This window comes from Biomphalaria glabrata, chromosome 12 (assembly GCF_947242115.1).
Source record: "Biomphalaria glabrata chromosome 12, xgBioGlab47.1, whole genome shotgun sequence".
In the NCBI taxonomy this organism is placed as follows: Eukaryota; Metazoa; Mollusca; class Gastropoda; family Planorbidae; genus Biomphalaria; species Biomphalaria glabrata.
The window spans coordinates 9,568,727-9,582,298 of record NC_074722.1 but is presented as its reverse complement, the minus strand read 5'-3'; the positions used below and the strand labels follow the sequence as shown (position 1 = coordinate 9,582,298).

The 13,572-nt window shown below is 34.9% G+C and overlaps 1 protein-coding gene across 2 annotated transcripts in view; it reads left to right on the top strand.

Moving 5' to 3' along the window:
• Positions 1-1,098: 1,098 nt before the first annotated feature.
• The window catches only part of LOC106070299 (autism susceptibility gene 2 protein homolog), a 102,597-nt gene continuing 90,123 nt past the window's right edge, over positions 1,099-13,572 (top strand). For both annotated transcript variants that reach the window (XM_056005416.1, XM_056005415.1), the window contains exon 1: positions 1,099-1,577. In XM_056005416.1, coding sequence (XP_055861391.1) covers positions 1,326-1,577 — 252 coding nt within the window. In that variant the 5' untranslated portion in view covers positions 1,099-1,325. The remainder of the gene's footprint in view (positions 1,578-13,572) is intronic.

The following is a 13,572-nucleotide window of genomic DNA, read 5'->3' as shown; positions in this document are numbered from 1 at the left end:
CAAAATGAATAATATCAATCGGAACGTGGAACAAAATTACGGAGAGAAAGAGTTAATCAATGACTTATGCTCTGCTAAGTCGTTGGTTTTCCTGGCTGATTCAGGCAATCCACTCCATGCTCTGTCACTAGGAAAGAAGGAGCACTTGTACGAAGAGTTATAAATGGTTGATTTAAAAACAAAGAACACATACACAAGCCCAAAAAAAATCTTATAAAAAACAACAACAGGTAAAGCAAATATAATACTAACATACTGGCCAAAGATGCTAATCTACACTCTGTTCTAGCCTACAATATAGCCAAATCATTGGATGGCCCACACAAACCATACCCTCTCCTTTTCCTTTGTGAATAATGCAACGTAACCTTCTGTTTTCATTTCACCGTCAACTCCGCGCGCACTGTTGTCAATGCTTACATTTCTTCTCCAACAATAAACCCTCCCTTTTATGTATCCCTCTCTCTCTTTCTTTAGCTTTATTTTTTTTTCCCTATCACATTAGCCTACAAGAGCTACGATTATTGTACACACATTGTTAGAATCTAGATCTAACCCCCCCCCCCCCCTCTAGACACACAACGTGGATTTGGTTTGCCTCCACTTAAAGCCCTGCAGCCCCCTTACCCCCTCGCCGCTCTGCATTTACATTTATAGATAAATTAAAAAAAAAAAAAAAGACATCAAGATCTAGATCAAAAGGTTTTGGTAATGTAAACTTTTCAGATAAAAAAGAATACAAAAACAATATAAATATTAAGGTTTTAGTTTCTTTAAAAAGAAATAACTTGAGATTCAGTGTTAAACTCTTTAGACCTTTATAACTACAGGGTATACGCTCATTTTTTTTCCTTTTTCTTATTAAGTTTTTATTTTGGCTGCATGTTTTGTTGATTAAAAAAAAAAACGACTTGATAAACCTTAATACATTTATATATTGATATCTAGATAAAGAATGTTTATAAGCAACAATAAAACCATTAAGTGCATTTTCAACCAGTCAATAAAATAAATATATTTCTCCTACGCTATGAAGGGAATAGATTTTTATCGTCGGACTATATTTCTAGGGCGGAGCAAGAAACTAGGCCAGCGGGCGGTGAAGCGGCCATATTTTGTGTGTCTGTGTGTGTATGCGTGCGATCCGCCATTTCACCTATCGCTGATGTGATTTTGAATTGGATCTCTCTTACTATTTCAGTGATTTCTGTAGCTGTGTTGATTCTGATTTTTACACGGATTACTTTCTAGGATTCTATACAGTTTAAAGAATTCATTTCAGGATATATATTCCCGGGATAGGCTCCATATGAAGTGAAATTTCGATGGAGGCCGACCCGGGCAAACAGCGGCCCCGACAAAAGCGTCGAGAGCGAGCATTACAGCTACATGATAAACAATCAAGGGAGGAGGAGGAAGTGAGTGGCCAAGATGACCAAGATGGGTCCCCTCCACGATCGAGTAAGGATAAACCACCTCGATCTAAATCAAAGAAGGTCAAAACCAGTGCATTATTCGAAGAGGATATTATCGATGGATTTGCTATTATGAGTTTCAAAACACTCGAGGAACTGGAGGTAAGGAAAGAAAAATAACAAATTTAACCAGGTCTAAGACTAAGATCTATTCGCCTTCAGTACCACCCTCCTCCTATGCCCCTCGCCACACCCATATCGTAATAGATTTATAAATCTATAAAATCATGACATATATTATATAGATAGATCTAGTACAGGTTTCTAGAAATTAGGTTTAAAGTCTAATTATTCTGTAGCTGTGTAATGATTGTAATGTATAAATTTTATTAAATATCATAATTATAATATGATCATGGTCATGGTGACTAGACATACTAGTATAAGTCTAGATCTAGATCTATATTATAGTCTAAGTCTAATAGGTATAATTGTTTACTCTGCTTAACATTCTAGTCATTTAGATATATGATATAGGGTCTAGAGTGACTAGAGTCTATATAATAGATCTAGATCTAAACTATCAAATTATCAATGATAATCTATCTACTGTACTCATCTAGAATCAACTGTATATAGATCTATATATAATGATATATATATAGATCTATATATATTAATATATGGATATAGACAATATAAATTAAAGAGTCTAGATCTAGTCTAGAGATAACTAGGTTTACCATCTAGATTCTAGATCTTTTTTTAGTATAAGAAAATTATAAATCTAATCTATATATTAATATTTAGATCTAATCTAGAAGTAGTGGATCTAGATTCTAGACTATCATCTTTTTAACAAGCCCAAATCTAAATCTGTTTTTATTGTTAATTTTAGAATATACATAAATCTATATCTATTACATTTACTTGAGTTAAAGGAGACAAAAAAAAAAAGGGCAAAAGGCTCTAGATCTAGTTTTAATCACTAACCAATGGTTACCTAGTCTAAATTGCAGATCTAGACTCTATATCAAAATTAGTTTACTAGATTCTTGAAATTACTTGTTTTAAAAAAAAAGTAAAAAAAAAGTTAGATATTGGTATAGATCTAGTCCAGTAGGCATTGTAAAATGTATTTCAATGGAATGGACTAAACAAAAATTACACTCCAGTTTTAGATTTAGAAGAGTCTTTCACAGATCTAGAACACATGTCAATAAAAAGCTGCAAAAGTGACACATATTTTTAGGACATGACATGAATACAAAATGAAAGCCACAAAAAAAAACAAAAAAAACTCCTGAAGAATTACTTTTAAATCTAGATATCAATCTACTCTTGGGTACAAAATACATTTATTATTCTAAGTGATTTCCAAACATTCTAAACAGATTGAATTTTTTTATTACCTTTTGATATTGCCATTTTCTGTAAACTTAACTATCACAATTTTACTTAATTGAATTCTGTACACAAACACATTTTATTTTCCCATCTAATAATAAAGCTAACTTCAACTGAGAGTTTCTTCAGTTGCTTATAATGTACACATTTCTGTTTGTGTAGCCATCAACTTTGTCTAATGAGTAACTTTGTGAAGGGAAAAATGAATTCAGAACAATTTTCAATCATACAATTTGATTCAAAAAGTAAACAAAAATCATATCTTTTATATTTCTCTCTCTCTTTTTTTCTTCACAACAATTCACAGAAAGAAACTGGTCCAAGTAAGGTCTCTTCCTTTGAGATAATATAGATTTGGTAGGTAAAAAAGGAAAGGCTTGAAAATGACAAAGAGAATGTCTTATATATTTTAACTGTGGTAAAAGTAAAGTTCCTCTTTTCAGACCTTTTGATCTATGGGGCAGATAATACAAAGGTCATTGACCAATTGTTAGCAAAAATATCATGTGGTCAGCACAATGACCAACTGCTTTTACTTTTCCTTATCTCATCTGATGCCATTTAGAGCTGGGTGGACTCAGAGGCTCCCTAAAGTAAAAATCTCAGGATTCAAACTTAGGAATCCTTGTTCGGGAGCCAAGCGCTTTATAACTCTGTTAGAGCTTCTCCATTTTAACTCAAGTAATAAGTTTAATTAAAAACAAACATATTTGTCTAACCCACTACATATTTTTTAAATTTCAAATTCGAGTTCTCTTTTTTACAGCAAAGGCTACATGATATTTATTAATTCTTCAAACAAATATTACTGTTTGTAGCAACTTATAAATGATAAATTTGTAACATTAAAAGTTTGCTGTTTGTGTAGTTTGGGCACCTTAACACTACATTTAAAGATTTTGTTGATTACCATCCTCATTGTTTTGAATCACTAACTTTAAACTTAAATATCATAATTTGATTAACACATACATCTGAAAGTTGTTTTTAAAAGGCTTACATTTAACTCTTGAACACATTAAACCTTGCTTTAACCTCCCCTACAAACTCTCAGTAAATCACCTTACCTCCACTTAGGCGGATTTACTGGCTGATGCATATATAATAGTCTCAATAGGCTTGCATAAATGAAATATAACCTCTCAGCACTACTTTGGAAATATATTTCATCAACCAGTTTATGGATGACATTGGATGACATATTCATTTATCTTAGCACTACTATGTCATATTTATTCTTAATTAAGAAAGAGCATTGCTTCTTATTAAAGAAGTTCTGTTAAAAGAATAGTTAAACATAATAATGATTGCACCTAACCTCTGGATTTTAAGTCAAAGAACATTGAGTTGAATGGTTTTAAAAGAATTTTGTCATGCATACTTAATTATTGATCAAAAAATAAAACCCAAATCATAAGTCTTAGATTTTGAAAAAGATCTGGCCTTCTTGATAGATAAAATGAAACGAGCCCAGGTGACAAATAAATATCATGCTGTATTGAAAATAGAAATTTTTATTCATAAGGATCTATTGTTACACTGAACAGTTCAATTCATAATTCATTACAGTCATGATACTGAAATTATGTTTATATCTAGCATATATATATATATATAGCTTAGCTAGATCTGATCTTAGCTAGATCTTGAGAATTAAGCAATAAAGCTTAGTGTTAAGATTGGATCTAGAATCAAGATCAATCTTAATTTCTAATGCTTTGTAAGGCATTGCTTGGATATAATTTTATTAGTATTTCGATCAAGATTTAAACCACATTCTTTAGATATTGCTCACTTTTCTTCTAGAATTTAAGTTGATTCAGTTTTGTCTTTTAAAAGCAGCATTGTATACGTATTTAGATGAATCAAAGTATACACTTGAATATATTACACACGTCACAATCTAACGTGTTCCGCTGTATATAAACATGCCTATCATGTTTAGACTAGCAACAAACCCGATTCAGTCATTATGAGAACATTGTTTCTATCTCTTTTGCTTTCATTACAACATCAACCGTCCTCAGCCCTATGGGATTTTTTTTTAAAAATCACGTTCATCCTGTTAACAGTTCTTTACTATCCTCTAACAGTCAACTCTAACTTGATAAGATGATATTAATTAGGACATTGGGAAGCAAGTTGTGGCTATATTTAAATTAAAGTTAAAAAGAAAACCAGAAATTGATAGAGAGAGAGAGCTGATGGCAGTGGATCAATGAAAAGCTAAGGCTTGTGTAGGAAAATGGAAAGTTTTGTGGGTCCCAACAGTTTTGCAACCAAACCCCTAGAAATAAATAATGTACAGTCATAAAGTTGCCTGTGTTGTGTGTGTGTCCACATAGACACGCATATAGGCTAACATATTTTATATTAATAGTTTGTTGATGCATTGTGCATGGGTGTTTTTTTGAAGGTAACTGATTTTAATCTAATAGATTTGATTTTAATCTAATAGATTTGTACTATTTGTGTGTGTGTGTGTACTATCTTTCCTCCAAGTGTACTCTGCGTTCTTTTTGAATTCCAACATACTCATAGATCTGGTGTTAATTATTTTTTTTTAATAACGAAATATTTGGATTAGTCCCAATCTCTCAGAATTATTCACATTTGTAGTTTAAAAAAAAAACAACTTGTATATTTTTGATCTCTTGTAATAACTAGTTAAATTAAAACAAACTATAAACATTACTCAATTACCTGACTTCATCAAAACATTTAAAACCCTTTCCCTCTCTCCTTTTTTTTTTTGCATTTAATGCTACGGTTATGTTTAATGTAATCGATTTTTCTATTTCAATGTGTGATTATTAAATTAATTATTGATAGGCTTAAATTATTCATAGCAGTAATTCTTATAATTCGTTAACTGTAAGGATCTATTCTGTTGTTTCTTTATCGATCGATCTATTTAAATTATCCTATTATATACCAGAAGTTTACAAATACTGACCTGATTGTATTGTGTGGAGTTTTTTTTTTTTTTCTCCACACCCCCCCCCCCTCCTTTCTAAGCTCTGTTACACTGGCACAGTAACACGTGAGATGACTTGATTTATGGTTTTGTATTGATTGTCTGTGCAGCAGATAGCTTCAACTCTCCTGTTTCTTTGTGAGGGAAGGACATCTAAGTATTTCCATAGCTACATTTTTTGTTTGTTAAATTGGAATGCATTGTCCTCAGATTTATTTATTTTTAAAGTAGAGTGGCATTAATATTATTACATTATAAATAAATCTCCATTGTTTTCTTTACCCCTCTTATATCAGTGCTTCTTCTGTCAGCAGACATTGGACGTTTTGCTTTCTCACTCTGAAGACATTGGGATTTGTGTTTCGTTTGTTGGTCAAACTTCCAGGTAGAAACAAGGAAGACCACTATACCCCAGGATTCTAATTAACAACAACAAAAAAACTGACCACAGATTGGGGGCTGTTCTTGTACAGGTGGTTCATGGGAACAATGTACAGACTGAATGCAATTCAAGTCATGGGGTAACACGTTGGGGCTGAATAACTGCCATAGCCCCCCCCCCTTTTTTTTTTTTTACCTCAGGGGGAATAATTTATGGCTTATCGATACTGCGTTTTCTTCTGACTACAACGTTAAGTGCACATGGTGACGTAGTAAAGTCTACTGAACTATTTCTTTTTATTTCTGACTACAACGTTAAGTGCACATGGTGACGTAGTAAAGTCTACTGAACTATTTCTTTTTATTTCTGACTACAACGTTAAGTGCACATAGTGACGTAGTAAAGTCTACTGAACTATTTCTTTTTATTTCTGACTACAAAGTTAAGTGCACATGGTGACGTAGTGAAGTCTACTGAACTATTTCTTTTTATTTCTGACTACAAAGTTAAGTGCACATGGTGACGTAGTAAAGTCTACTGAACTATTTCTTTTTATTTCTGACTACAAAGTTAAGTGCACATGGTGACGTAGTAAAGTCTACTGAACTATTTCTTTTTATTTCTGCCTACAAAGTTAAGTGCACATGGTGACGTAGTAAAGTCTACTGAACTATTTCTTTTTATTTCTGCCTACAAAGTTAAGTGCACATGGTGACGTAGTAAAGTCTACTGAACTATTTCTTTTTATTTCTGCCTACAAAGTTAAGTGCACATGGTGACGTAGTAAAGTCTACTGAACTATTTCTTTTTATTTCTGACTACAACGTTAAGTGCACATGGTGACGTAGTAAAGTCTACTGAACTATTTCTTTTTATTTCTGCCTACAAAGTTAAGTGCACACGATGACGTAGTATATACAATTTCGTTTAAAAAAATCATTTTTATTTTCTTTGTGAGGTCACTTGAGTGACCTAATCTTGAAAGATAATCCGAAAGATGAAGTGTATGTAGGGTATCTAATCCAGTGTCTAGCTGCCGTGTTATTAAATGGTTCATTCGTGTCTACTTCGTGCAGCGGAGTGAATGGCCGGCAATGGTTTCACGTTGAATACATATTTAGTTTCTGATCTTTTGTAGCGTGTCTTTTACACTTTCCCCGCTTGACTAGGAGAAAAGGGAGAAAGAAGTGCTTTGTTTTTTTTTTCAGTTTAGACGGGCGAATCATTTTTTTAAATATAAGACATTTTTTTTTGGAAGGCTACAAGAGACATTAAAAAGGGACAGTATTTATATTGCTAATTTGGACATGCTAAAACGACAGAGCAGTTCTTTACTATAGTTCTTGTATAAAACGTTTGAGTTGTCCTCACTTTGTTGCATCCCTTGTCTCACCAAAAAATGAAGTCTTACTTTGATCGTTATTCCAAGCCATTCTCAATGCTCTGTCTAACTTCACGGAAACATCTTCGGATTTAGAATGTGGTCAACAGATCTCTCTAGTGTAACTCAGCGCCCTGGCTTCCACCGACTCGTGAGAGGGGAAATAGTAGTTTCTTTATTTACTTGCTGCTAGACATGGCCTTCGTTTTGGGGAGGAACAAAAAAAAATCTGGTGCAAACAGTTTTGAACAGCTGTGGAGGAGTCAGGGCGGACAGAAACAATAAAGAAATGTGAGCGCGGAGTGGAAAGTAGACCGTAGCGACAGGTTGTGGAGTCAGGGAAGTTTAGATAGCGCAACTACTGTGTACAGAAACATGGTTTCTATCTATCTATCTATCTATCTATCTATCTATCTATCTATCTATCTATCTATCTATCTATCTATCTATCTATCTATCTATCTATCTATCTATCATCTATCATCTATCTATATGTCTATTCTATGTCTGTGTCTATCATTTATATTTTTTCCCGGGCACTATATATAGGTATGTTTTGAGGAGGTTCATGTAGATACAGAAGCTAATTGTGTATACTTGTAAGATGAATTGTGTAAATGACTTGACATCTAAACGTTAAAATACTGCTCTGACTCTCCATTGTTTACTTAGTCGCTGCGTATTAATCATCGCCTTTTGGATGTGCTGAATTGTGACTACTTGAATCTTTACTTCACAATACCAAGCTCATCATTGCAAACACCACAACGAGTTTCTCAAGTCTCCACTCAGATCACTTACAATCACGATGATTTGTTTGGGGTAATTTCCGACAGGGGCGGAATGGGTGCCAAAATCGTCATTGAAATTACCATACAGCCAAGGCAACAATTTTTTTTCCATATGTTGGGCAGCCATTCGTACTTGTCCTCAAAATCATAATGCCCATAGAGCCACTTAGCCCACGATTTCCGACATTGGATGATTTAGTTCACTTTAGCAAGGCTGATTTAGTTCACTTTAGCAAGGCTGATTTAATTCACTTTAGCAAGGCTGATTTAAGGGCCTGAACATATGTTTTGAGGAGGTTCATGTGGATACAGAAGCTAATTGTGTATACTTGTAAGATGAATTGTGTAAATGACTTGACATCTAAACGTGACTTGCGTCATTAAAATACTGCTCTGACTCTCCATACAGCCAAGGCAACATTTTTTTTCCATATGTTGGGCAGCCATTCGTACTTGTCCTCAAAATCATAATGCCCATAGAGCCACTTAGCCCACGATTTCCGACATTGGATGATTTAGTTCACTTCTGAAAGGCTGATTTAGTTCACTTTAGCAAGGCTGATTTAATTCACTTTAGCAAGGCTTATTTAAGGGCCTGAACATATGTTTTGAGGAGGTTCATGTGGATACAGAAGCTAATTGTGTATACTTGTAAGATGAATTGTGTAAATGACTTGACATTAAACGTGACTTGCGTCATTAAAATACTGCTCTGACTCTCCATACAGCCAAGGCAACATTTTTTTTTCCATATGTTGGGCAGCCATTCGTACATGTCCTCAAAATCATAATGCCCATAGAGCCACTTAGCCCACGATTTCCGACATTGGATGATTTAGTTCACTTTAGCAAGGCTGATTTAGTTCACTTTAGCAAGGCTGATTTAGTTCACTTTACCAAGGCTGATTTAAGGGCCTGAACATTGTCTTCTTTGTCATGCCTCTTTTAGATATTCTTCTTCTCTTTCAGTAAACACTTTTCTCTATAGATCTTTGTTAGTCTACATCCACCATAACGTTTTAGTAACGAGCTCTATTGTGTAGTCTGTGTCTCGGGTACCTGTTATTAAAAAAAATGTGAATTAGAAATCCATTAAAAGATTGATAACGGCAATAATCCTCTTACCCTGTAAGCTTGGTGTTTATATTCTGTCGGCGCTAAGACTGGTGGAAGCCACACACACAGTGTAACAGAGGAACTATAAAGTTAAGTTCCTTTTTTTTTTCTCTTAACATGGCAGGTGAAGTTTACTCGTGTCTGAACTGAACAGTCTATTAGCGTCTTGTGTGGCCAACACAACGGCAAAGGATATTTTTTTTTTTCACCGACTTTTAACGGAAGTGACTTATTTTATTGCTGTTATATTTGTGTGCGTTACATTTTTAGTTGTGTAATTAAAACAAAGTAATAATACTATTACAGTTTGGGCAATGCAGTTTCTAACTGGTTAGCGATAATGCCTGGAATAGGGTATGGGATTTAAAAGTTAGAAAAAAAATCTCACCTTGTTGGATTGTCATGAAGTCTGATTTGATAAAGGGCCTGAGTTATTTGTACCCAGTATTGCGTTAGTGCTACTACAGTCTACATCTTCACTAAGTAGTAAGTTCAAAATGAAATAGACAACGTTTCACCCATCTGAGAAAATGCACTATGTTTTCATATTCAGGTATTTATGTTTTTCAGACATTTATGTTTCTACAAGTGCATGCTTCCTACAAGAATGTTGGTATCTAAACACTAGACAAAGTGCCTGCAGTTACAGTGTAGTCTGTTAAACGTAGTCTGGGCACCAGCTCGAAGAAGTTTGCATTACTCCTATGTCTGGTCTATAAGACTAAACTCATCCAGTTGATTATAGAACATCGGTGAATTAAATATAAAGAAATCACCCAATGGAGAAATTACAAAGACTCGTGGCGATATGTGAGTTGGCATGTCGCTTTACGCAGCAGTGTGGCATGCGCTTGCTCAAGTTTGACATCCTCCCTGATGCACTGCTGATAATTCTTCACTGCCACTTAATGTCAGGCGTCTGCCTTTATTGCTCATCATTTGTAGAAATGCATACATTATCTAAGATTTAAAAAAAAAATATTGTTTGTACTCTCTTGTTATGTCTGACTTACTTGATTTAATCCTTTTGACTCCCAGTGGAACATAGGACCGCACAGTTCTACATCATCGGACTCTGTTTTGGTAAATTTGACAGTTGGGTCCATGTCTATGCTGCAATCTGCTTCTTAGTCTACTGATCTCCTCCATGGTTGCTTTGGTCTCCCAGCTTTTTTCTTCCCTGTCTTGCAATATTTTCTGCTGTTGTTAGCATTGTATCTTTTGTAATACGACTCGCATATTTAGTAGTACAAACGTTAGAAGTTGACTAAAGTAAAAAAACTTTCACGGCTCGTAGTTTGCTAGACAGTTAAGGCACTGCTTTTTGTGTGTGTCCAAACTGGAAATGAAACTAAAAAGAATCAAGAACATGTTGTTGACTATTTGGCAGTGTGCAGAACGCACAAGCTTACATGATCATTCAGCTTACCTCACACGCCATTAATAGGACATTGAGTCTGGAGAATGGCTTGCAACAGCTGTCAGAAACTAATGCACTTGATTTTGTAATGACAACTGGCTCGTTGATTTCCACACACTCTTACCTGTTACCGTTCTTGCTAGATTTGTTTCGTTGACATTATGACGCGGGGGAATGGAACTGTTTAGATTGGTAAAAGTTTTGCAACTATTTTGTGTGTTTGCGTTGATCTTGTTTTTTCTTCCACTTCACTTTATTTTGCTCGGTGTTGGTTTCCTCTTGCGGCCTGCTCCATGTCCGTGCCGAGGTAAATCATCCCCCCCCCTTTCCAGATGGTACTGCAGACGGAGCAGGAGATAAACATAGCTCTTTCAAAGCTTACCTGTACACCTCTGCTAGGCCAGGGTGACATCCATCAACTGGACACCGTTGCCATAAGTCACGTCGGATCTAATTCAAGCTGTAACTAGTATGGCTTTGCCCTCCTTCACCCCCACCTCCCCTGTCTGTTAGAGGACGTTTAATTAATATGTAAAAATTGGCCCGTTTTATGTGCAGGGGATTCCTCTCGTGTGTATTCTTTTTTCTTTCTTTCCCTCACTGAGCACACTTGCTCCTTCTAGACTCCTCTTTCTTGCGCCAGCTAGCACAACATACTGGGTACACCGCCGCGTCCGTTAGATACACCTGTATTCTCGTGTGTTTGAGGGGGGGGGGAAGGGTTCTGTTGGTTTGACATTTTCTTCGTTCCAGATTTGCCAGACGTCCGCAATTATGTTAGATAGAGAGAACAATTTCAATGTCTCCCTTGGGTCTTAGTTTGACTTGGAAAGACGTATATTTCTTCCAAATAGAAGATGAATTCTTTGTATTGATTCAACTCACAAAGGCCAGAAACGTTTTCTCCCTTAGAACTCATCACTAGAAATAGATCAGCGCCATCAGTAACGTTGTCGTATTTGATTCCTTTGTTGACTTATTGTGTTCAGTAAGAGAAAGTAACAACCAACCAACACACGAGAGGACAGGGGCATAACATAACATTTTACATAGTTATTATCTTGGCTACACTAACTAAGTCAATTTTCCGTTATAGTTTTTAGAGTTTTTTTTTTATTGTACTAATTGAAGAGTTTTTCAAATGAATGAACACAATTCGCCATAATACATACACTTTTACACGGAAACTAATTATCTTATAAAATACAGACGTTACAGACAAAAAAGACTATTAAGTCATCATAAGCTTGGGAAGTTCGGTCGAGAGGCTAAGTACGCTTGAACTTGGCTTGGATACGTATGAAGGGTGCTCGACCCCCGACTCGAGTAGAGTTGTGCTTACTGAGCTGCCTAATGGCAGCCCAGATACCCCCTAACCCCCCACTGGTCCACATCTGAGATTGGACCATAGCGCTCTGAGCATGCTGAAAAATAAATGTAGCGCTACATAAAAGCTATCATTTATTTTATTTGTACGCGTGTTCCTGGGTCATGCATATTAAACAATGACTTAAATTCTGTCAAGTCACTGGTTTTCCTGGTTGATGCAGATAACTCATTCCATGCTCTAATAGCACTAGGGAAGTAGGAGCATTTGTATAAATTTGTCCTAGCATATGGAACGAGGAATGTGCCTTTGTCTTTTTGAGTATTTTTATTAGATTTTGATTTTGTATTTGAAGATTATGGTGTTTTATGTATAATTTCGACTTAAAGCCTTCTATCCTGAAGGCTTTCTAAATTTAATGATAATGTGGAAGAAAAAAACACATGGTCTTCGCATTATGACCAGTTTAAAAGTACTACCAATTATAACATTGAATTATTGGAAATCATTTTATTACAAGTACAGAATAAAAATCAATCCTAGGTCTACATAATGTGCAAAACAAAACCATGTCTCCCTCTGTTGTTGTTTCATTCACCCGATCAAATAAACAATATACCATTAGGTATCCAGCATTGGTCCATTTTACAAAGCTTTTATCAACTCACTCTCTCTGTCTGTCTGTCTGGTAAAAAGTTTGTACACGTTATTTCTACCACACCCAGTCTTGGAATTTTGCAAAATTATTTGTTTTACCTGACAACACAAGAATCAATAAAACTTTTAAAAACAAATTAGCTAATTAACTATTGGTAATTAATTATATTGTTTTGTATCCTGAACTAGGGAAAGAAATCGTACTCGACAGATATGGTCCCTTGAAGACTCTTGAGCCCTGAGTGAAAATTTTTTGTTATGCATGTAAAAAACGATCATATAAACATTCATCAAAATACACCTTTCTTCCCTCCCCCTTTTCACAACTTGTCCAGACAAGAGATAGGATCATAGCCTATTGAGAAAGCTAAAAGCTAAACAAAAACAATTTGTAAAAATATTTCTAATCGTACAGGTTTATTATGTCATACATATAATATACATGACTGATGTTACTAATTGATACAGTGATCCAATTACACTTATTAAGCTTTTTTTTATGTTTTCCTTGTTCACTTGTATACGTTGATAACTGTTAGCTTTATCGATAGTCAACAAACTATTTGAATAGAGCGCCTTGTATCAGGAGGTGCTGGCAATTACTTTAAGTGCTGATCTATATCAATCTTCGGGAAGATGTATGTTTTAAAGTTCATGAGTAAAGTGTGTGTGTGTGTATGTTCATGTAAATATAAAGTA